General features: G+C 42.1%; 2 protein-coding genes across 3 annotated transcripts; one reads left to right on the plus strand and one right to left on the minus strand.

Annotated features, from left to right (window-relative positions):
* Nucleotides 1-578: 578 nt before the first annotated feature.
* Nucleotides 579-24495, plus strand: LOC128874646 (CAD protein). The gene is made up of 26 exons (XM_054119566.1): nucleotides 579-794; nucleotides 2611-2749; nucleotides 3299-3584; nucleotides 3738-4054; nucleotides 4500-5067; nucleotides 5437-5670; nucleotides 5814-6458; nucleotides 6614-7166; nucleotides 7295-7670; nucleotides 7979-8405; nucleotides 8629-8827; nucleotides 8976-9127; nucleotides 9201-9305; nucleotides 16721-16969; nucleotides 18307-18558; nucleotides 18663-18827; nucleotides 19310-19471; nucleotides 20068-20239; nucleotides 20486-20601; nucleotides 20867-21281; nucleotides 21474-21814; nucleotides 21925-22066; nucleotides 22249-22319; nucleotides 22623-22801; nucleotides 23376-23580; nucleotides 23902-24495. The coding sequence occupies exons 1-26, from the start codon at nucleotides 674-676 to the stop codon at nucleotides 24097-24099; spliced, it is 6789 nt and encodes a 2262-aa protein (XP_053975541.1). The 5' UTR covers nucleotides 579-673; the 3' UTR covers nucleotides 24100-24495.
* Nucleotides 9341-15985, minus strand: LOC128874647 (uncharacterized). Of its 2 annotated transcripts, none has more exons than XM_054119567.1 (4): nucleotides 15574-15985; nucleotides 13749-14047; nucleotides 11298-13054; nucleotides 9341-10491 (listed from the first exon to the last, which is right to left on the minus strand). In XM_054119567.1, the coding sequence occupies exons 1-4, from the start codon at nucleotides 15798-15800 to the stop codon at nucleotides 9847-9849; spliced, it is 2928 nt and encodes a 975-aa protein (XP_053975542.1). In that variant the 5' UTR covers nucleotides 15801-15985; the 3' UTR covers nucleotides 9341-9846. The 2 variants fall into 2 exon arrangements, with proteins under 2 accessions (XP_053975542.1, XP_053975543.1); XM_054119568.1 differs by having other exon boundaries at nucleotides 13749-14057; nucleotides 15574-15705.
* Nucleotides 24496-24776: the final 281 nt, after the last annotated feature.

Raw genomic sequence — 24776 nt, forward strand, 5'->3', positions numbered from 1 at the left:
ATGTTTTACATTTCCGTTCAACTGTATAATAAATTGTATTAGGTTGTCCAGAATGTTCGTGCCAATTTTTAAGAAAACTTCAAAGGCACATTTGAATTGTAACGTATATTTATTGAATTACATAGGTACCATTTCGTTCCACAAACTTTCCACCTTTTAAGGGATGTACATATACATACATACGTACATGTTATTTGTTTTCAGTCATTTCGATATATTCAGACCTGCACTACCTATCAAAAATCAGCATTGACTTTCCAGACAACCCAATAAAAGAAAAGTTAGTCACAACAAGACCCCGATAGAATAAACAAAAATTAGTACTTAGGTGCAATACTTCCTCGATTGTCAACGTACCACACTGTGCGAGTAGAACGAAATTCAAACTCGACGAGTAACGTGAAATGGCGCGCATTCGACCAATGACATTCAATCTATGGAGCCACTGTGAGCCACGGGATCTGCGCGAAACTCTTCCGCGCACAGTGACCTAACCATTGGCTCTAACTGTCCGTATCCGTGACGTAGTGCGCAGGGCATCACGCGCAGCCATGTGGGAGCCTCAGGGAACCGAATGTCGATGCATAAAGCGTGTTTCTCGACCACGGTGTTAGCAGTGTCTGCCGGGTCGAGAGTGCGATCGAATCGTGGACCACCGTAAATCATTGAGAAAATGAACGACCACGCGACCGTGGTTCGTGGTTCCGCGAAAATCGCCTACCTCGTGCTCGAGGATGGCTCGGTTCTCCCGGGAAAATACTTTGGCGCGGAAAAACCGGTTGACGGTGAAGTCGGTAAGTGTTGGAAAACACGTGGTCGTCATTTTGGAGCGGACATACGCGGCCGTGCACGGCTCTCTTCTATAACAGAGCCGATAGTCGCGTTCCTCCAAACTTCGACGTTACGATTCTCGGCATCCGGTTCGATGAACCGAGACACACCGTGCGCCGAGACGCTGATCGAGTCCCACGCGATTATAACGATTCGTGACTTCCATGTACCTACATTCCTCGCATGCGTACCCACTGTGCGAAAAGCACGAAAGCGGAAATGGTGACGATTTCGTTCGATTAGTAGATAACAAAATAAACCGCATGTACGGCAATTGTAATACTGCACGGTACTTAGAATTGGCTTGTATAGCAATTTATTCGGAGCATTCACTCGATCGGACGGCTCCGTTTTTAGTTTCTTGTTTTTTTTTTTTTAAATAATTAATTCCATTATACGAATTCTAATTTTTATCTAACGGAGTAACTGAACTTACTCATTTTTCTTACCTTTCTACCGTCCGACATTTAGATCTATACAACGTAGGAATTTCACCTATGCCGGGATGGAAGTGTGTGCCGCTGGCAGGCCATCAACCGACCACGTGGGTTTGATGTACGAGTTTTATTTGCCGATTAGCGACTATTACGAGAGGCTCGTTTGATGCGTCTGCCAACGGTTCAGCAGGTCAATCTTGATATAATGTTGCACTTGTTAGCGATAAGCAACAATTTATTTAGAAATAATTAATTCCGATGAACGAATAAATGATAAGCTATTTGTCACTCGTTGATCGTGGAATGACAAATTGGAGTTTGATGTACAGGATGAAATTTTTCTCGACGAGAAAGTACTAGAAAAATTAAGAGATTCATTTTATATAATTTGGAAATAATTGCAAAGTAAATGATACTTTTCCGGCCTTGGAGCGAAAAACCGGGTTACATGACAGTCGAATAATTAGGATGATAAGAGTAGAATAATGCAATTTTACAATTCAGATTGATAGCTTTCATTGAACGAGTGACGACCAGAGGTAGTTTGCCTCTTTTTTTATTATTGAAAATTTTTATCTGCACAATAGTCTTCCCGCTCTCTGCTCCGCAGGAAGGCATAGATATCCGTGTCGTTGACAGCTGCGTTTGGTTACACTCCGCGGGTTATCTTTGTGTTTGTATTTGTATACAATAGACATCGCTCGACATCAACGGAACGTTTTCGAAGCTCGTAGAAAGATTACTAGACCTTTTTTTTTTCTTGTTTCTAAAAATAATGCAATACTTATCGTCAATTCAACCCAGTCTTATTATTCTTTTTAATCGCATTAAGTCTTTCTGGTTCGTAGACTACAATAAAAAAACGATTCCAGTATTTTTTTTCTGCTAATAGTACTATTCAGAAAGAGAATAGTAAAATCGAAAATAACTCAAATCTCCTCCGAAATTTCAACAATACATTCTTAAACATATTTACTAGCGAAAAATGGAGAAGAAAAAAATTGTTTTTTTCGGAAATGTCACATCGGAAAGACTCCTTAAGAATCTTATAAAATAATTAAAATCGTTAATCAGTTTGATCCATTTATCGACTCGCCGCGTGAAAATCGAGACGATAAACGGATTATTGAACAAGTTGTCGTTTTCGAGTTCGGAGCAGGTTCTTGTTTCGAGAAATCGCCAGTTGCTCGACGTCTAGCTTTCGATCGGACACAAACTCGATCGACCCGTTTCAGCGCCTTCGGATTTCCTTTGTATTTATGTTTTGGAAATTACGTAGAGCACGAACGGGCATTGTATACGTAACGAGTACATGCTGTTCCCACTGATGCATTTTTTACAGTGTTCCAGACCGGTATGGTGGGTTACCCGGAGTCTCTCACAGATCCTTCCTACCACGCTCAAATTCTAGTACTCACGTATCCGCTGATCGGAAATTATGGCGTGTTCGATGACGAACTGGACGAGCACAAAATACCATAGTAAGGCTCCAAAGCGTTCGACTATTAAACTGGAAATTTCGCGACATCGCTAAAGTCACAGTGACAAATTGCATGGTTATCTGATCGATCATTCCTGAGACATCCAGCAAAACAGATTCTAACATATGAACTATTCGATTGCACAAATCGATTAACTCCATGAAACAAAAAGTTGAGAAATGCGATGAAATAATGTACATTGTTTTTTTAAATTTTCCTTTATAATATAAATTCAAATAAACATTGTAGAGATATAATATCGTTAATCTTTGTTATTCGGAAAAGTTATTATAAATATAAAAAGATACGACTGTACCAAGTGCTTTGACACTGAAAATTACTGAGTCCGCCGTCAAATCGAATTTCTTGTCAAGTATCTATAGCTTTATCTCGTTTGTGGATTAAAGCAATCAGTTTTATAAATATTTAACGGTACTCTGTAATAGATAAGTGCGTTGCTATTTCTCGTTCGATACTTTGGATCCTGAAGCACTTTTTTTTTAATCGCATCACTCCGACGATATGATTTCCCTTTTTGTTTTTTTACAGTTGGTTCGAATCCCACCGGATATGGGCAGCAGGTCTAGTGGTCGGGGAAATATGCGAAAATCCGAGTCACTGGCGACAAACGAAAACGTTATCTGAGTGGATGAAGATACAAAACATTCCTGGTATATACGAAATCGATACCAGAGCCTTGACGAAAATTATTCGCGAAAACGGCACTATATTGGGGAGAATCGTGTTCGATTCTCCGCAAATAAATCACCTGTCACCCCTAGTTCCTCCGATAGAGGATCCCAACAAGAGAAATCTCGTGGCAGAAGTTGCTCAGGTGAGTTGCCACCTTCTCCTTCATTTCCGCAGCCTAATTAATTCCACACAAATTTTTACTCGTACATTTTCTACAAAACATCAAAACACAAACTTACGGGATGACCTGATCTCTATGCTAAAAAAATACCGACATCGATCCATCGTATTTCAGCCTAATCAAAGAACGTACAACCCTAGCGGTCACCCTCGTATATGCGTGGTGGACTGCGGCCTGAAGTACAATCAATTAAGGTGTCTGATTAGCCGAGGTGCTCGCGTAGACGTGGTGCCATGGGATTACGACTTCAACGAAGCCGAGTACGACGGCCTGTTCCTCAGCAACGGGCCAGGCGATCCCAGCATGTGCGAAACGACGGTGAAAAATATTCGCGCCGCCTTGGAATCACGGAAGGGAAAACCGATTTTCGGTATATGTCTGGGACACCAGTTGCTCTGCATCGCTGCCGGTTGCGTTACATATAAGATGAAGTACGTAACCTGTCACGTGTTGCTTTCATTATAGATCGTCGAGCTCTGGACGGCATTGTTCTCAAGCTTGTTTCAGAGCATTGTACTTTGTATACTGTGACGAGCGAAGCTGAGCATACTTCATGAATTTTTCTAGAAATAATAATTGCTGATTTCATGCTTCTATGGGATATATCGATACGAAAAATCTTCGCGAAACGTACTTGGATGGATTGTTTATAAATCGTTATAATTTTAGTGATATTTTATTTCGTCTAATTATGATACATTTCATTAACCATTCGTTGCAATCATTCCAAAGTTTCCAAGAAAACATCTCGTCACAGTTTAAACGCCCTGTATAGTATTTCATTATACTTCCAGTACAATATTAAGATTCCAAGATTACGTGATCACGTTCACGCAGAGTGTCCAATTTTGCTAATCACTATACGCTCGTGCACAGCTACGGAAATCGTGGTCACAATCAACCCGTCACACATCACGGAACTGGCCGCTGTTATATGACGTCCCAGAACCACGGATTCACGGTCGACGCTAGTCAACTACCAGCTAATTGGCAAGCCCTCTTCACCAACACCAACGACAATAGCAACGAGGGGGTGGTGCACTCCAGCCTGCCGTATTTCTCTGTTCAGTTTCACCCGGAGCACACTGCTGGCCCCGAAGACTTGGAATGTCTATTCGACGTGTTCCTAGACGCCGTGAAAGACGACGCCAGCGGAAAACCCGGGATGTCCATCAAGGAAAGGCTGAATCAGAAGTTGGCCTTCCACGTCAACAACCCTGACGTCGCTGTTCGGCCGAAGAAGGTGTTGATTTTGGGATCTGGCGGCCTCAGCATCGGCCAAGCTGGGGAGTTCGACTACTCGGGCTCGCAAGCTATCAAAGCACTGAGGGAAGAATGCATACAGACGCTTCTGATCAATCCCAATATCGCCACTGTTCAAACGTCCAAAGGCATGGCTGACAAAGTTTACTTCTTGCCCATCATACCCGAATACGTGGAGCAGGTAAGAGAGGGTGGAAAGAAAGATGGAGGAAAGCAAGATACAGAATATAGAATAGATACAGTGCAGAGAGTATCTACGGTTTTTTTTTTTGCACTATATCTATTAGGCGGATCGAAAAGTACTGTCGTTTCTGCGAATCTCGATACTTCTTTAACGATTTGAAATTGAATTTGCACGCTAGATGCCAAAAGACTGTTGCTAACGGGGGTGATCGATTAAAAATAAAAAAGATATTATAAATTTATTTGTTTGAATTTAATGTAAAAGAAACGACATTACTTTCTGGTCTTCTAATATTCTAGAGATACTCGAGGACACGTTTCTATTAGACTATTTATCCACATTATATCTACGTGATTTTTATTCCAGGTGATACAGTCGGAGCGTCCCGACGGCGTGCTCTTGACTTTCGGCGGACAGACTGCCCTCAACTGTGGCGTCGAGTTAGAAAGGAGTGGAGTGTTCCAGAAGTATAACGTGAAAATCTTGGGAACACCTATACAGTCGATCATAGAAACGGAGGACAGGAAAATCTTTGCGGAGAAGATCAGCGAGATCGACGGAAAGGTCGCGCCAAGTGCCGCGGTCTATTCCATTCAAGAGGTGAAGAAAAATTAAATTTTGATTCGCTAAAATTCGATCCACTTGCTAAATATATCATCCATATCGAGTTCCGTTGATTAAAGAAGATGTACACACTTGATCGAACTTTTTATTATTCTAATTTCGCGTTCATCTATTTGTAGGCATTGGACGCAGCCGAGATGCTGGGTTATCCCGTGATGGCGAGAGCTGCGTTCTCCCTGGGAGGATTAGGATCAGGGTTCGCGAATACGAAGGAAGAGTTGAAGATCTTGGCACAGCAGGCTTTCGCCCATTCGAATCAGTTGATCATCGACAAGTCGCTGAAGGGTTGGAAGGAAGTCGAATACGAGGTTGTCCGCGACGCTTATGACAACTGCATCACTGTCTGCAACATGGAGAACGTCGATCCTCTCGGCATCCACACTGGCGAATCGATCGTCGTCGCACCAAGTCAAACTTTGTCGAATAGGGAGTACAACATGCTCAGGACGACGGCTACAAACGTCATCAGGCATTTTGGCATCGTTGGAGAATGCAACATCCAGTACGCGTTGAACCCAACCTCTGAGGAGTACTACATCATCGAAGTGAACGCAAGATTGTCGAGGAGTTCGGCTCTAGCCAGCAAAGCCACAGGTTATCCTCTGGCTTACGTCGCTGCCAAGTTGGCACTCGGTATCCCCTTACCGGATATCAATAATTCCGTCACGGGGGAAACAACGGCGTGCTTCGAGCCTAGTCTCGACTATTGCGTTGTCAAAATCCCGAGATGGGATCTTGGCAAGTTTCATCGGGTGAGCACGAAGGTAAGGCAGTCTCAGAAAAGATTAGTTTTAGGATCGATACGCCTTATTATTTTTATTTTAAGAGTTCGTCTGTTGAATTTCTCGATAGAAAGTAAAAGATTTCATTTAAAAGATCAAAGTCAAAGGGTTAATCAGCAGATCCTCGTCGATTTCAGATCGGTAGCTCTATGAAGAGCGTAGGAGAAGCGATGGCGATCGGACGCAAGTTCGAGGAAGCCTTCCAGAAGGCCCTGAGAATGGTCGACGAGAATATAAACGGGTTTGATCCTTACGTGAAAGATCCCAACGACGAGGAATTAGAAAAACCGACTGACAAGAGGATGTTCGTCCTCGCTGCTTCGATAAAAGCTGGATACACGATCGATCGATTGTACGAATTGACGAAGATTGATCGATGGTTTCTCCACAAGATGAAGAATATTATCGACTACTATTTGGTGTTGGAGAACGTGGACCACACGAAATTGTCGCACGATGTCCTACTGAGAGCGAAGCAAATCGGATTTTCGGACAAGCAAATCGCCGCTGTGGTCAAAAGCTCGGAACTGGCCGTTAGGATACAAAGACAAGAGAGCAATATACGACCGTTGGTGAAGCAAATAGACACGGTGGCTGCTGAGTGGCCGGCCACGACTAATTACCTTTATTTAACGTACAATGGCAATACACACGACGTGGAATTCCCTGGCGGATACATGATGGTGATCGGTAATAATATTTCTCTTACTTTTATCATAATTTAAAAAATTATTTGAGGCCGCTCGTATGAATACATTAATTTTATTATTAATGCAGGACATTTTTTATAAAGATAAAATAAATATTATTTCTTGCAGGTTCCGGGGTGTATCGTATCGGTAGTTCAGTGGAATTCGATTGGTGCGCCGTGAGTTGCTTGCGCGAGCTACGAAACTTAGGACGAAAGACTATCATGGTCAACTATAATCCTGAAACAGTCAGCACTGATTACGACATGAGCGATCGACTGTACTTTGAGGAAATCTCATTCGAAGTCGTGATGGACATCTACGACCAAGAATGTCCAGAGGGAATTATCTTATCCATGGGCGGTCAGTTGCCGAACAACATCGCTATGGATCTTCACAGACAACAAGCCAGGATCCTTGGGACGTCGCCCGAATCCGTCGATGGTGCTGAGAATCGTTTCAAATTTTCCCGCATGTTGGATGGCATTGGAATTTCACAGCCTAGGTAAGACTAAAATTTGTGGGAGGAACTTGGCTCCCACTAGGGTAATTATTCAAAGCTTGCCAATAACATTGACTCGAGTAAAATTTTAGAGACTCTAGCTGTAGAGTACTCAATTTTGATCTTCGTCGTTTATCTCTGCTATTTGCACTATTTTTAACGAGTCGCGAAGCATCAGATTGATTCAGTAACTGCAGCTCGTCGGCATCGTCAACCCTTCGCAGTCTTGTATCGAATTTGACTCAACAAAAATGGATTTAAATACAAAAATTTGAACTGCAAAGCGTTAAGGATGAAATATCGTTGGCTAGGTGGAAGGAACTGACCAATCTGAAATCCGCCATCGAGTTCTGCGAGGAAGTCGGTTACCCCTGTTTAGTGCGTCCCTCCTACGTGTTAAGTGGCGCCGCGATGAACGTGGCGCACTCGAACCACGATCTTGAGTCGTATTTGAAGAGCGCCAGTGAAGTAAACAAAGAGCATCCCGTGGTTATATCGAAGTTTATCCTCGAGGCGAAGGAAATAGACGTCGACGCAATCGCCTACGATGGAGTTATACTTTGCATGGCGGTGTCAGAACACGTGGAGAACGCTGGTGTTCATTCAGGCGACGCCACCCTCGTCACCCCGCCGCAGGACATCAATGCCGAGACTTTGACGAAAATAAAAATCATTTCCAAAGCTGTCGCTGCCTCGCTCTGCGTGACGGGTCCCTTCAACATGCAGCTGATCGCTAAGGTACTAAAAGAAACTACAAGGAATACTTCTGAGTAATGTTCATTAGGTCGGAGCGAAAACATCAAGTTTTGCAAGTCAAATTAAATCGAATCAATCCCTAGTTTATTCTGAGAAACGAATTTCGGTGACAAGCATGTTCGAAGAGACACCTTATGAAGATCATTTTACTTCAAGCACCCGCAGGACTTAATCTATATCTTCTGATTATTTTCTCCCTCGATAGGACAATGAGCTGAAAGTCATCGAATGCAACGTCAGGGTATCCAGATCCTTTCCTTTCGTTTCGAAGACCTTGGATCACGATTTCGTAGCCATGGCCACGCGATTGATCGTTGGAGAGCCTGTTGAGCCTGTCGACGTCCTTGCTGGATGTGGCAAAGTCGGCGTTAAAGTCCCCCAATTCTCTTTCTCGCGTCTTGCTGGTAAGAATTTATGAACTGATGTTTGAGAAGATTAAGAATTAAGATAGTAAAAGAATGTATAAATACTGATTATTATCAACTGTTGAACTATCTCTAAACTCCAAGTACCAAAGTGGCAATTTACGATGCCTCGCTTGAATTTCCACAGGAGCCGACGTGATGCTTGGTGTCGAGATGGTTTCCACCGGAGAGGTCGCTTGTTTTGGAGACAACCGATACGAAGCATACTTGAAGGGAATGATGAGCACAGGCTTTCATATACCTCAGAAGGGTATCCTGCTCTCTGTCGGCAGCTTCAAGGTAAGATTTTCGCCATTTTGAACGGCTTCGCGTCATCTGACCGATCTTTTCATCGAAACTGTTTCTGTTGCAGCATAAAATGGAACTGCTACCGTCCATCCGCAGCCTTCGCAAAATGGGATACAAGTTGTACGCCAGCATGGGCACCGCTGACTTCTACACCGAGCACGGGGTCGAGGTAAGTGAGAGTGAAACTTTTACTAGTCGATCTGGTCTCTTGTAAACGTAAACTATATTTAAATATTTACACACGGGCTACAGTCGAATGTCAAGCATGATAACTAAACGATCTGCCTAGAATTATCTTCGTTAAGAATGCACTTCGCTGGTTTTCGGAGTGAGAAACGCGTTCAGTCTTTTTCGAGTATAAATAATGTTAAAAAATACTAGTAGAGTACTAGGTCGGTGGTCCTAACGCTTGCAGTTTATTAGCGGATGACTGTGCAGGATTGAACAACAGAACTAAATGGTCGATAAAGATACTCGAGGCCTTCATGGTCCGGTTGTTCATGGTTGATACTAACTGATACCGACGAGATCAAACGACATTAATCGAGTCGACACTGTCAATTCGTGTCAACGTGTCGTTTGATCCTTGAAGATTTGAACGGTAGCCAAATAGCATGGCTTACATCCGAAAGCCTCAGTTGATATCAATCATAAATGGTCCATGTTTCCCGAAGGGATTCCAAGAAACTGACGTCGAAGCTTCCACGCTCTCAAATATACGTGGAATCATCAGATGCAGATGATATCGTCACGACTGCCTCAGATTGGTCAGGTTCTGGCTTTGAAGTTGATGTTTTTTTTGCTGGGTGTGTCTTCAGTGTCAAAGTCGATGGTGTCTCGTTTTGTGTGGGTTCCAAAGTCTCTTTTAGGTCCTGGTAGTGTGATTCGTGAACTGTAGTCTGAGTGATAGTCTGAGCCCGATCTATACTTTCCGACTGCTTCTTCGGATGACCGTGATCTATACTCTCCGACTGCTTCTTCGATTTTTCAGCTCGCGTCTCTAGCGGAGTCGAAGTTTTTTCAAGAGATTCTTTAGCGAAACGCTCCTTTAATGGAGCCACAAATATGGCTGTTTCTAAGTTTCTCTTAGGCGTCTCTGGTGGATCGTCTTTTGACTTCGAGTTGGCGACCTTCTTTCTAAGGACTTTAATCTTGTCGCGATAAGCTCTTGCGTCACTTTTGTGTCTGGGCTTCTCGGAGAGGAGAATGGAGAGTCGGTCGGCGTGGTCGAGGTACAGGGTCTTCTGTTGATAATCCGCGTACTTGTTGTACCGTTCGGCTATCTTGATGAAATGTCGTATGAAGAAATCCAATAGAACGTACAACCTCGGACCCTCCAGCTCTGCGCAGCGCATCTGAAAACATTAAAAACTAGTTCACCGTCTCCCTTTGTAATCGCTAATGTATCACCGATAAGATTAGAACGATTCATTTAATTATAATCTTTATTAATAGCTATTGAGTAAGGTGATCGAGTCGACTCGCGAAGGAGAAGAAACGGTTGATGAAGTCATTGCGCGGAAATTCGGAGAACTTAACTACTGAACGAGTTCTCTCGTGTCACCGAGCTAAGTGAACATTTCTTTAACTTTATCGCTTATTAGGGAAGAAAATATACTGAGATATGTCAAGATCGACTATAAATTACTCTTATAGAAATTTAACGATAGATGACCTTACTGAATTCTTTCTTTGCCATTCATTTACTAGTCATTATCGATATTAAACATCTTTTTAAGTATCTTGTGTGAGCATTGCCCTATATTAAAACCAATGTATACACGTGTACTTGTTTATTATACGATAAAATATTTTCTTTTATAATCATCGTAATGAATAATAGATAGCAAGTTGCTTATCTTCTATTCGTTAACACCTTGATCGCTACGTCACCCATATATGTTCACCGAAGAACAAACGAAATAAATTTGAATGAAATTCCTAAACTTCAATAAAGTTATAACAATGAATACCACAATACATGTTTGATTACGCAGTTTCCAATAGTTTGGAAACAAAGCTCAATCACGATAGAAATTTTCAAAAGGATTAATCTGACAGTCAACGCGTTAATCAAAATTGTTATCAAGTAAAGAATTCTGTCTATATCGAGATATATAGTCATCGAATGATATCAATCATAGCGCAAAACGAAACTCACCGAGATTTCAATGATGGAGTCCGTTGCTTTTCGAGGATTAATCAGCGTTTTATCGGTGACGAATCGAACGGACCGTTTCTTCGGTTGATTCTTAACGTTGTCCCAAAATCCTGTTTTGCTGTATTTATCTTCCTCCGGTGAGCGATCCTTGCTAGGCTGAGGCATCGGTTTCCCGGCGTACTTCGCCAGTGCGGGATTGATCAGCGTCAGCGTGTCCGCCGTCAATATTCTCAACAACATATCGTAGTCCAGCCTCGGGAAAAAGTTTTCGCTGTATCGAATGTTCTCCATGGCGTGAAAAACGTACATAATCGGATTCTCGGTGATTCTCTTGAGTTGCTTCTGCGTGTGCAATAGGTGGTCGCTGGGCACGCGTTGAAAGAGATTCCTGTCCCTGACGAAGTAGTCCCTAAGAGTGGGTTCATTCTGGCTGATACAATGGTACATGGAGTCTAGCAACGACAACAAGCACTCGCCCATTCTGTTGTACGGCCATTTGGACGGTCTGTCGTTTTCCTCGATCATCCAGAACAGCTTGTGCCTGATGTGAGCGGTCGTTAAACCGAACATCGTATCGAAGACTGGCCTGAGGAAGGACTTGTGGAGCATCAAAGCTATTAGATATACTTGCACTTGGCTCTTGGTCATGCAGGTTTCGAGGTATCGTTCACCCGTGGGGAACGTGAGCTGCCATTCGAGGTCCTCGATGATATTGCTGCTACCCCTCTTCGGCACGAAACCCTCCGGCGTCACGTAGCATCCGCAGTCTTTGATCTTTTCTACGTCGTTGTAGTCGGGCCACGTGCTCCTCGGTCTGTCCAGCCATTCTTGGGCACAGATGGGCCACTGCAACCAAACCGCGGGTATAATCTCGTATTGTTCTACGCGACTGTACTTGAACGCATCGTCGGAGACCATGATCTTGTCGCAGTAGAGGACGCATCCCTCGCGTCTGACGTCCTCTATGCATTCCTGGTCGAAGCCAAAGCAGTCGGCCAATCTGTACGTAAAGACGTTTATGAAATGCTTCATGAACGCGGTGCTGCTAACGTAGAACAAATTGTAATTGTGTCGATTCAGGGCTTGCTTGATCCTACGCTGCTTGCTGTTCATCAGCTGTTTCTTCTCATCCTTCGGATCGTAGATCCTCCCGTCAGTCGTGTATGTCACTTGCTTGAAGCAACGTGCGGGAAGCTCTGCGCTCGTTATGTACCTCTCGTCTACTTCTTCGCTGTTGGAACTTCGCATGCGTCTGGAGGACTGGCTGCGATTGCAGCTGCTGTCGCTGTCCATCCCGTAAGTGTCGGACTTGTACCCAGAACTGACGCTGCTGATGAGACTCTGGCTGGCGGACCTCAGGGGTTTCGTTTTCGACGATTGTCGTTGGCGGTCCTGTTCCACCGCGGGTAAATCTAGCTTGGTCCAGATTTTCTTGTTTCGAAGCCTTGATTCCTCGGTCGAGGAACCGTTCTCGGAATCGTTCTCGTTTTGCAGGTCGCGATTGGAACGAGACAGAGCTCCCGCGGATAGGGCTTCGACTTCGTCCCGTAGATTCGGCAGAGACTTTGTGAACGCAGGATTGGAACGTCTGGACAAGCTCTGCTTGGGTCTTCTAAAGAGTATGTTCGAACGACTTTTCGGACCATAAACGCTGTCCCCGTCGCTGTAAAGTTCGTCGTCGTTCTCGGCTATCGATGAGAGGTCTCCGTTGTCCTTTTGTGTTGTAAATTCCTCGAGAAGCTGCAATTGAACGTATCCTGGCGACAGAAGGACGTTTCGTGAAAAGGATTTGCGATTTAACACGTTTACTGCCGCGCTAATACTCTTGATAATTTCGGGAGTACGATTTCTTATTCGAAGATAATCGACGATAAATATTTGTTTTATCGGTATATAGGATTATTGGTTCAATCATAAAAAACATTGATCCATCGGAAGCATTTGGCAGACACTATTGCTTGAATACAGGAAGCTCCAAAGGACAGACAAATTCGTAATCCGTTGATATGGAGAGAGTATCACGGATATCATTCAAATATTTGATAATACGTGCAGTACCGAGAATCAGTATCGATACTTTAATCAAGATTCTGGCAAGATTATTAGCAATTACGGAGACAAGACTTTTATGGAACAAGATTTCTAATGAGATAGGGCAATATCTGTAACAACTTGAGAGACGAGATTTGGGATAACTTTGGGGACAAAATTATTGACAACTGAGAGGATGACATTTGAAATAAATTGAGAAGTGAGAGTTTTAACAACTGGAGGAACAAGACTTGTAACAACTTGAAGAATATTCCTATTGTATTATCGCGTCCCCCATACCCAAGAATTAGAAGTGAAACGAGAACACGAATCGTAGGGCTCGGGATTGGTCGTGTAGGAAAAGGACTGTGGATCGGAGGATTTTGTCCACTATTTTCTGTTGTAATTTGCGTTACCTACCCTGATGCTCCGTTGGCTTCAGCAATATATTGTACATGGTCGAATCGTTTAAGCTGCTATAGTACGGCGAGTATGTCTGCTCCGTAATGTCGATGTTATCGTGTACCGTGTAGATTCGCACGGGTTGAAGCGGTTCGACAGTGGGACGAAAAGTTTGCCTGGACGAAGTGAAGCCTACGTTCTGGGCTATGTGCTCCTGGAGGACGTCAGGTAACAAAACATGCTTCTGCGGCGGCAAACATTTGCTCAGCTCGGCCTCCCGCGACGACACCATCGTTTCTTTCACATGCTTGATCTCTCTGAAAAACTCTAGGATTTAACATTTTACCTACTGGTCCAGGAAACGCAGATTAACAAAAATAATTTGGAAAAAAGAAATTCAGATTGGTCGGATGGTATGGGATAAAAAGTGTAAGTACATATTGCGATGCGACACTTTATGCAAAGAAACAATAGCGTAAAGTGTAGATATTGGTTACGATACGATCGAAGAAGAAGGTTCCGTGATTACCGTTTCAAATTTAATTTCGCAATATGATGTACGATAAAATCTGGTCGAATAGGAAAGAAATAAAATGGGGAATGATAAGAATCGTGAAAAATGAAAAACTAGTAGCATGTTAGAAGAGATATTGGTTTCGAAAGACCATATATCAGGTAAGATAGAGTTGAAATTCTAGAAGGGCAGATAATAAACTAGAGCTTGAATTTTGAAAGATCGTATCATTCCTGATTTGCGTAGATAAATTAAAAGCAACGATCTACACTCTTATGAAGTGTCGAACACTATCGGCATTGTCCAAACTGTGTATTTAAATTTTAAAATAACGGTTTAAGACATCGTTTTTTTAACGCCGGCAATTTCAAGAAAAGCCGAAGAGAAGAATACAGTTTTTAAACGACCAGGGTAGAAGACCTCAGTAAATAATAGTTCATAATAAAATCTTGATAAACCCACTTGAACAAACGAAAAAGTTACCATATATTTCATTAATCCATAGTCCATTTTTTTCAACACAATTTTAGTGTTGTTGTGTGAAGTTACATAAAAATACGAACCAAAATTATTCTAATCAGAAATGTAAAATTATCGAGGCGGCCATAAAAAAAAAAAAGGGAGAACAAAAGTTATTTTCTCCCGTACTACCTAAGCCGTACTAAAGTATGTCTACGCACAGATTAGATTACGATGAATTGGATAGGGATCGGTATCGCTATTATATGTAAGCGGTTAAATGTTCCTTACCGTGAAGAATACGAGGCTATTTCTCTGATCGTATAATAATTAAAATAAATGACTGTCTCAGAAGCAAAACTGAACAACTCCGATTGGTATAAACCCCTTATTTTAACCAAAATTTAAAAAAGAGACTTATTTAATACGTAACAATTTCAACCAATATAACAAACAAGTGTAAAATTTCCTGCGGTTGTACATACGAGCAATCGAACATCAGTGTTTCGATATTGGTTGATTTGACGAAGTTTGTTCATAGATAAATATTACGTACATGCGTATCTATAGATACATCTCTCTGAATTATCGTAACCATCACTGACGTTAGAATGTAAAGACTACCCTCTCAAAGTACGATTTCCCATATTTTATTGAGACTTAGATAAACCATCCCGGAGGTGGAGGACACCACGTGTCTCGCACAACCACAAAGAATTCTACTTTCCCTCGACAATAGCTACTTAAAACGTTGAAACAATGATTTCAACACCAATTCTTCCTAATTCCTACTCTACGAAGTCGACGAGTTCTGCTTCTAAGACGCCCAAACCAACAGAAAAATGAAGAAAAACTAAAGATATATCATACTCTTCGTAATTCCTGAAGAACTGAACACACATCATGAGATTGTTCAGCACGAAGTTTTCAGGGTTCCTCTGGATCGCCCTTCTTAACAACAGGAGTTCGATGTCCTCGTACTCTTCTTCCTTGGCTGCTGCCGGGTCCTTCCCGCCGCTCGGGCGTCCATTGCGACCCGTCTTCCCGTAAATTTTCCCGCGCGAGCCGCGTTTAGCTTTCGACTTGGAGTTTCCCATCGCTTGCTAGAAATGATCCGCCACCGATGAGCTTATCCTGGTCAGTTTGTCGACGGACGAAGTGATATTCGGTAGTCCTGACGGTTCGAGAGGAAATCAACGTACGCGCACATGACCCGTTTCAAACGCGAGATGACACGTATTCAACACTCATCGATAAGACAATGATCCAACCCCGGGGAACCGCTGTCGATAAATACCTACCTATCTTGTTATCGAGGTACGCGAGGCAGAACGCTTTTAATCCGTGCTTCGCTATCGACTATCGACGAATGAGTTAGGCATGAAAAACTTTTTGTACTAGCACCACGACCGTGGCCAGCCGTGGTCTCGCGATAACGTTTTCACGTGCAAGGATCCGAATGGTGAACGTGCCACCCTTGCAAGTCTCCACGCTAATCTCATTATTTGGGTCATTGTTTCTCAGCGTGGGCGATTGGCACCTCGAAATGGACGATTTTTTGACTATTTCATTTTGGGCGGCGATGGTCATTTGGCTTGGAATTATATTAAAGCTTTAATTGTGGCGTTCCCAGCTACATATTAAAGGGACCGAAAAGTAATGTCTCGTTTCTGCGAATGTCAATATCGAATTGATTATCGAATGCTGCGAATTGTTTAACGTTTATCAGATCATTGTGTACCAATTGATTTTTATCGATCAGATATTGAAAATTTGCACGCTAGGTGGCAAACGGTTGTTGATAACGAGGACGATTACATAATTGATTTAAAATGGTAACTTGTTATAAATTTATTTGTTTGAATTTAATGTAAAAGGAACGCACTGCTTCCTGGTCTTCCTAATATTTAGCAGAAAGAGATTTCAATTCTGTTTGCCAAATACCGACTAAATAAAGAAAATGTTTCTTAAAAAGCTGTATAGTAAATGACAGGCTCGACTCGTGTCTCATTTTCAGGTGGAACCCGTGCAATGGACGTTCGAGAATATCAGCGTTAACGAAGATGCCAGCCCGAGCGAGCTTAGGCATCTGGCTGATTTCCTTTCGAAGAAACAGTTCGATCTAATAATAAATTTGCCAATGAGGAACGGCGGTGCGCGACGTGTCTCCAACTTCATGACGCATGGATATCGTACAAGAAGGCTCGCTGTTGATTACTCGGTTCCACTGATTACGGATGTTAAATGCGCAAAACTACTCGTTGAAGTGAGTACAATACACGAGTACGAAGCTCATGACATTTGATAATACAGATCAGTGTAGATAAAACTACATACAGGTGAAACTAAAGATAAAACTTACGAATATCGTGAAATAAGATAAATTGCTTTTTATTCGTTATTCGTCGAATGAAATTTAGAATTTCAGTTATAAAGGATTCTCCGAGAGTTTAGAATTTTGTTTAATCGTAATGAAATACGAATGCTTAAACGATTTCATCTCCTACGTTTGATAAATTATTTCCGCTTCAGATAACAAATAATAATGCTTTTGGGGATTCCCGACAGATAGTGACTTTTAGTTTGTTTAAATAGAACTTTCAGGGCTTTGGAATTTTCAGAGCTCATATTATTACTAGACTGCAGGTCTTACGCATTTATGATATAGACGCGCATGGAGAATGTTCTAGTCTACTTATTACAGACGAAGCTGTTAAAAATTTCTGCGTAAACGTCGTATCCTTTAAGTATTGAAATTCTGACGTTTCGTCAGTGATCAAACTACCTTCATCGAGAGATTAGATGATACACTGATAAGAAACTATTGTGATCGTTATCAATTTATCATCCAAGTGCAATTATGACAACGTATTAAGTTGTCTCGATGTATCAACGTTAAAAGCTCGTAGAAAGCTCGACGATACCTTTTTATAATCCTTGAGATTGTATTATAATTAGGCTTAACCCGTTTGATTTATAAATAAAATAATACAGATTCCTTGATAAAGCCAGCTGCAATGCTCTCTAACAATTTCTCTAACACTTAGCTTCACCCTCCCAACCCCAAACAGTTTTAATTGATTAGGATTATCCTTCATTATTAGCACGAATGCGTTATACATCTACACATGGAATTCATTCATGTAGGTGGTTATCTGGTTCTCATCCGAGACGGACTGTACGCCAGAAGTGATATAACTATAAATACAATACTTTGTTAACTTCAAATAGAGTTCCCAAAGCTTTCATAGACCTTTTTTCCTTAAAAAAAAAAAACACGAACTATTTCGTCAGATCAGTATTAAAATGGCAATTTTTCGAATCCTCAAATCAAAAGCTCAAATTCCTGTGTCGACTACTTTGGATTCCTGTCAACATTTTTTTTTTTTTTTTTTTTTTTTTATGAACAACTAAGGACCGTACTCCACAAATATAATATCAGACGCTAATTTTCAGGTTGAGTCTGTTCAGAATAAAACTCCAAAGTAACCCGAGCTTTCCGCACCGTCGCATTGACGTAACCTCCGTAAGAATGCCCAATCGCGATCGTTATTTCATCGATAACAATTGCAGTTACTATACGGTGTGACCTCTGTTGCACAGGCTATGAGGATGCTCAACGGGCGTGCACCTCGCATGAAGACCCACACAGACTGCGTGTCTTCGCGAAATATGATCAAGCTTCCTGGTCTGATCGACATTCACGTGCATACACGCGATCCTGGCGCCGTTTACAAGGAGGACTTTGCATCCTGCACCGCAGCTGCGCTCGCAGGAGGCATCACGATGATCTTGGCGATGCCAAACACGAATCCCGCGGTCGTCGATCTTCAATCATTTTGCCTGGCCAAGGAGGTAAGAGCCACGATATTTCTTTGTTTTTATGTTTGTATTTATGATATCGTTCGCTACAAATTGTTTACTTTGAAATGTTCACAATTCTTCTCATAATACCCCAGCGCGCTGTCTCCAGCGCGAGATGCGATTATGGAATTTTCGTGGGCGCATCGTCGGACAATTACAATATAATACCAGAGTTGGCACCACTGGCTGCGGGTCTGAAGATGTACCTGAACGAGACATTTACGACGCTCCGGCTGACTGATCTCACAGCATGGATTAGGGTACGTCTGCAACAGTTTTAACCAATTTCTTGAAGTATTCAAGTGTCCTGAAACAAGGACAATATTTCATCCTGTAACAAACGAACCAGTCGGTCATCGTTTTTTAATGAAACTAAACGTCACGACCGTAATAAATATTATACGATTACTAAATCCAAAAAATTAAACTTTAAAATATAAAATATATACAATTAACGATTAATAAGTAATCAAAGACAAATTCATTGTGGAAAATTGCAAGTCGCCCATTCTTTTGATAGTTGTATGTCATTACTACAAAAGTAATCAGTGCCTAACTACGGTCTACGACCTTCAACGCATCCAAACAATCGCGCTAGTTCCCCAAGCACTAATCCCACGTAAGTGGAAAAATGTAATGAGTATATCCCTCAGATAACGATCGTCTTCTCGCTGGAGGATAACGTAAACACTCGTCAACTCTATACGGTAAACTAGCAACTAATAATCTTTGTTTGTTGTAGCACTTTCAAAGCTGGCCAAAGAACCATCCTCTCTGCGTGCACGCCGAGGGCCAAACGACAGCCGCCGTTCTCTTATTGGCTGTATTACACAACCGGCCCATCCACGTGTGTCACGTGGCTAGAAAGGAAGAGATTCAAATAATACGCGCAGCTAAAGAGAAAGTAAGTAATTGCCAGACTATACGTTTATGCAATTATGCCATCAATTTTGTGGCATATACAAATATAATGCGAAAATTCGATAATGCTTCTTGAATCCTTAAGTAAGACACCATTCGAACCTTTTATTTTTATAAAGGTAAAGGGTGGAGAGGGGCCATATTAGGAGGTCAAATATCGAGTGTTTTTCTGGATTTTTTTCACAGGAAAGACTATTTAATTTTTTTAAAAATTCCGAAAAACAATTTAGTATTTGGTCTCCTAATGTGGTTTTCCTTTTTAATAAATAATTCAAACATTAAGTCAACTTGAAGCTCTATTAACTATTAATTGATATGGTGTCGAGCGATATATCTTTGTTGGGCAATCTAGATTGAAGGTTTCTGTTATCGAACGAGGGCTCTGAATCTGTTGCCCAACAAACCTTGATTTAAAATTTGGAATCCACTTGACCTCCTTACTAACTGTACCAGTTTATTGGTGACTTTAGATCAAAGTTTGATGTGCATGGGTTTGACTGACCAGCTTGGAAATTTTATTACTATAATACTCTACCACTCCTTTCCCGTAGCTGAAACACCATTGCTTGTCTTTTTTAGGGAATGGCGGTGACTTGCGAGGTCTGCCCCCACCATTTGTTCCTTTGCGAGGAGGACCTCGAGCGCATCGGTCACGGACGAGGTCAAGTGAGACCGATATTAGGAACCAAAGAAGATCAACAAGCTCTATGGGAGAATTTGGACGTGATCGATTGCTTCGCGACGGATCACGGTAATCCAGTACTAAATTTAATTAACCCTTTGACTGCGGGGCAATTTTTGCTGGAAATTCCGAGGGGCGCGTCACTCGAACAGACGAATTTTTACAAAAATATCACTTTATAGAGAGCGATAAGACCGAAGATTTTTATATTTTCAGTTTATTCATTCGGCGTTTACTTTGAAAAATTAAAATTAAAAACTTAAAAGATCTTTTTCCCGAACATCAATTATATTTTAAAGTTTCTCTACTTTCAAGCACCACACACGGTACAAGAGAAATCCAGCGAGAAACCGCCACCTGGATTCCCGGGGCTCGAAACCATGCTTCCGCTTTTGCTGACCGCCGTCCACGAAGGAAAAATGACGATGGAGGTATTCTCTTAATTGCATAATTTTAATTCTCCGATAAAGACGAAGGTGCTGCCAACCGTTATCAATATTGTTATTGGTCGTCAGAGATATCATATAATTAAAACGTATACGTCATCTTGTGGAAAAACTAAAACTATTTGGTAAAATGTCGATAGAGGGTTAAATCATATTGTAAAACGATTCCTTCTAATATCAACGAGAATCCTTTCTTTTATTGTCCGCGTATTTGGCGACCAGGTGTAAAAGATTTGCTTCGTCCTTTCAGGACGTGATAGATAAACTCTACAGAAATCCGAAACGAATCTTCAACATACCAGACCAACCGAACACTTACATCGAGGTAGACCTTGACGACGAGTGGGTAATTCCGGAGGCCATGCCCTTCAGCAAGTCGAAGTGGACGCCATTCGCTGGAATGAAGGTTCGAGGAACGGTTCACAGGGTGGTCCTCAGAGGCGAGGTCGCGTACGTCGAGGGACAGGTCCTGGTGAATCCTGGGTTCGGGCAGGACATCAGACAAATACAGATGGCGAAACACCAAGGTCACATGAACATTCCGCCTGTCGTCGACGTCACTAGTCGACCCAGCTCGGCGTTGGATGGTCTTCTGTCCCCGAACCATGAGAAGTATAATAGTTATCCTGAACGGATGACGGACATGACGGAGGAAGAACAAAATGGTACGAAAACATTTTCTATCTTGAACGAATTATTTGGTAGTGTACGAAAGACAGAAACAGTGGCCAGACTATATATCATATATTAATTTGACAAGAAACTTTGATATTGCACGTAGACGTGATCAAGGATAGAATAATCCCTATAGTAAACTAATTTATTTCCTAACTGCTATTCTTTGCTTCTGCTTTCAGATCCATTCGCCCAATTGCTGCAGCCAGTGACACAAAAGTCTAACGTCCACTTTGCCGTGGACGTGGACTCTCGCGAGCAAACGAAAGCTTCCCTGTTGCAGCGTACCATTTCGCCCCTTCCTATCAGTAGCGCGATGAAGTTCAAGAGCGATAGCAACCCTAATCTATTCGTGTCGTCAGTTGCACTGGTTCCGCCTGTTTCCACCACTCACAGCCTCATTGGACATAGCATTCTATCCGTGGACATTTTCAACAAGGAAATACTGAAGGACCTCTTCAACATTGCGGAATTCCTTCGCAACGCCATTAGAAAGGAACGTCCCATCGATCATATTTTACGAGTAAGAATCCATTTCGTAATAACCAGAGGGAATCCTGATTTTTTACAACGTCCACGTTGAACGTTCTCCTTCCACGGATCGTGTCTTTATTAGACGTATCCTCTGAACAGGGAAAGATAATGGCGTCGATCTTCTACGAGGCCAGCACTAGAACTTCTTGCAGTTTCGCCGCTGCCATGGAGCGACTCGGAGGAAGGGTGATATACATGGACGGATCCACGTCGTCGGTGAAGAAGGGAGAAACCTTGGAAGGTTTGTAATGTCCTCGATAGCTTCTACTTGTATACATAACTTCGTACTACCTAACTTCGTATAACAGAGTAAGTGCTCTGTACTGTACTCTCCATTGTGGTCGATAAACTCGTCAAATAAATAAAAGAAAGAAAAATAAGCAATGCGTAGACGATTCATCGAACGATGTCGTAATATTTCAGATTCGGTAGTAGTCATGGCTGGATACGCCGACGTAGTCGTTCTTCGACATCCCGAGCCTGGTGCAGTATCGGTGAGCGTTAACTAATCAAACTTACAAGGAACATTCCTCAACTGAACATTTCTCTTCTCTTACGAAACATGGTATACAGATAAAAAAATTACACAACAGAAAAATACTTCTTTATCAACCGACACTCGGTGCAATTAAAAGCAATCTCTCGTGTCTATTAATCATCGATTCACTCTCAGACAAAAAAATTGGAGAAACTCGTTACCCTATAGCCTTGACCCTGCAGTTGTATGATGATTATTGTTCATCCGTAAAAATGAAGTGAAACAAACAAGCTTATCGTTTGATGACCCGTGTGTCTAGAGAGCGGCGCAACATTGTAGGAAGCCATTGTTGAACGCTGGCGACGGGGTCGGTGAACATCCGACGCAGGCCTTGCTGGATATCTTCACGATACGAGACGAGATCGGTACGGTGAATGGACTGACCATCACTATGGTTGGGGATTTGAAGCACGGCAGGACTGTCCATTCTCTCGCAAGGTCGGTCATGTTTTCATAAAAATTTCACGGATGACCTTGTTTCGCATCCTCGATCCATCTTATCTTTATGCGATCTACATCGTGGCCAATAACTCTCGTACGTGTCAACGTCGACGCATTTTGCGGATGTTTTTTAAGCGAGATAGTCCGTCGCCATTTCGCTTTCTAAAGTTCCATGGTTCCTAGGTCAAGTGCTGAATAAGTCCTTGTCCAATGACACGATGCGATACGTTGCCCCAAAACTACCTGGTTGAATTTCAAACCAAAGGGAACTGTGGGTTTTATGCATTTGCAAACGTGATTTTTGATTTATTTAGTATCGTTTAAAAAACATACGAATTTTAAGAGATATGGGAAATTGTATGAGGACATGGACGAATACAAAAATATTTTAAATATCAGCAAGAAAGTACATGTTTAGAAAATAACACATCTCTTGTCTAAATTTCGAATCATCATCTGTGCCTGTAAAAATATAAATTTGCGTAAACATTACTTATAGTACTTTGCCCTGGACCTACGAATGTTTTTATCAAGTAATAAAGACTCTAACATATCGTGGATTGCGATGCAGGTTACTGACCCTGTACAATGTCGAGCTACGATACGTGTCACCCCCCGGCCTTGGAATGCCTGAGCACGTGGTGAAGTACGTGTCCAAGAGGGAAATTCCACAGACAAAGTTCTCCAGTCTTGAGGACGCGCTTCCTGACACAGACGTCCTGTACATGACGCGAATTCAGAAGGAACGTTTCGCCAACCCGCAGGAGTATCGACAGGTAAACATTTCTTTGGTCTAGTCGTCATTGAACTTGGATTCTGGAAGGCTGAATTGCTCGTTAGCATGCGAAAGACTAATTCGGTGGAAAAGATTTATCGTGCACCAGACCATGACCGAGACATTAATAAGGAGACGTAACTTGTCTTGTAAATAGAGACAAAGCTAATATTATAGACGTTATTACTAAGTCTCAAAGTTGTTCTGCTATTATGAGATAGGCTATAGATTTGTTTAATTTCAAAATGAAACGAAAGAAACGATAAAAGGAGAAAGATTAATATTCTACTAATTGGCGATATATCGGAAACTTTGATTGCAGGTTTGCGGGCATTTTGTGATAACGCCACAGTTGATGTCCCGCGCAAAGAGAAAGATGATAGTGATGCATCCTCTGCCTCGTGTCTTCGAGATCAGCCCAGCGTTCGACATGGATCCACGCGCTGCTTACTTCCGACAAGCTGAAAACGGCGTTTACGTTCGAATGGCTCTGTTGGAGATGGTTCTTAGAAGACCATGATCGATCCAACAACCGATAAACAAACGTGTTTTATCAGACGAGACCAATTTGACTATCAAGAAAACCATCGATACAAGAAGAACAGTTCTAATTAACCTATGATCCGTGTACATTGTTTTATAGTCAATCAAAGGGACACAAGAAACCATCGACGAAGAACGGCAATGCCAGGGAAAAGACAACTACCTTTTTTATCGTACGTTTGCAAACTTCATGTCCCGTCCTCCTGACATTTGAATCCTTGCATTAGGAGCTTCATCTTCATCCAGGCCGATAATGCAACGCTTCCGCCAGACATTCCGACACGTGTAAAATTTCCCACGAATCTGTTTTGATGGACATTTTTTATCTGTACGTAATATATTTACAGAGACGATTAAAATTTGCGTCACGCGATATGATTTCACCCTCCTCGTCCCGTTTCCTAACGCCGGTGAAAAACGATCACGTGCACGACGATAAAATCTTTCGATTTCAGACAATGTCATTCGTACGTCAATGGAAAACGATCACGCGCAAGGTGATCGAATCTTTCACTTTCAGACAATGTCGGTGAGAAATGATCACGTAATAGGTAATAAGATTTTTAACTTTCAGACGATGCCGTTTCCATGGTCGATGAAAAACGATCACGTGCAAGGTAACAAGATTTTTCAATTTCGAACAATGGCGTTTGC

The sequence above is a fragment of the Hylaeus volcanicus genome, chromosome 4 (genome assembly GCF_026283585.1).
Source record: "Hylaeus volcanicus isolate JK05 chromosome 4, UHH_iyHylVolc1.0_haploid, whole genome shotgun sequence".
NCBI classification, from domain to species: domain Eukaryota; kingdom Metazoa; phylum Arthropoda; class Insecta; order Hymenoptera; family Colletidae; genus Hylaeus; species Hylaeus volcanicus.

Coding starts and splice junctions, on each gene's coding strand:
- LOC128874646 (XM_054119566.1), top strand. CDS start 674: ATGAACGACCACGCGACCGTGGTTCGTGGTTCCGCGAAAATCGCCTAC. Junction 6,459..6,613: donor TTCATCGGGTGAGCACGAAG/GTAAGGCAGTCT, acceptor CGTCGATTTCAG/ATCGGTAGCTCTATGAAGAG. Junction 9,306..16,720: donor ACACCGAGCACGGGGTCGAG/GTAAGTGAGAGT, acceptor TCTCATTTTCAG/GTGGAACCCGTGCAATGGAC.
- LOC128874647 (XM_054119567.1), bottom strand. CDS start 15,800: ATGGGAAACTCCAAGTCGAAAGCTAAACGCGGCTCGCGCGGGAAAATT. Junction 14,048..15,573: donor TTCTTCAGGAATTACGAAGA/GTATGATATATC, acceptor AGAGTTTTTCAG/AGAGATCAAGCATGTGAAAG. Junction 13,055..13,748: donor GAAGCCAACGGAGCATCAGG/GTAGGTAACGCA, acceptor TTCTGTCGCCAG/GATACGTTCAATTGCAGCTT.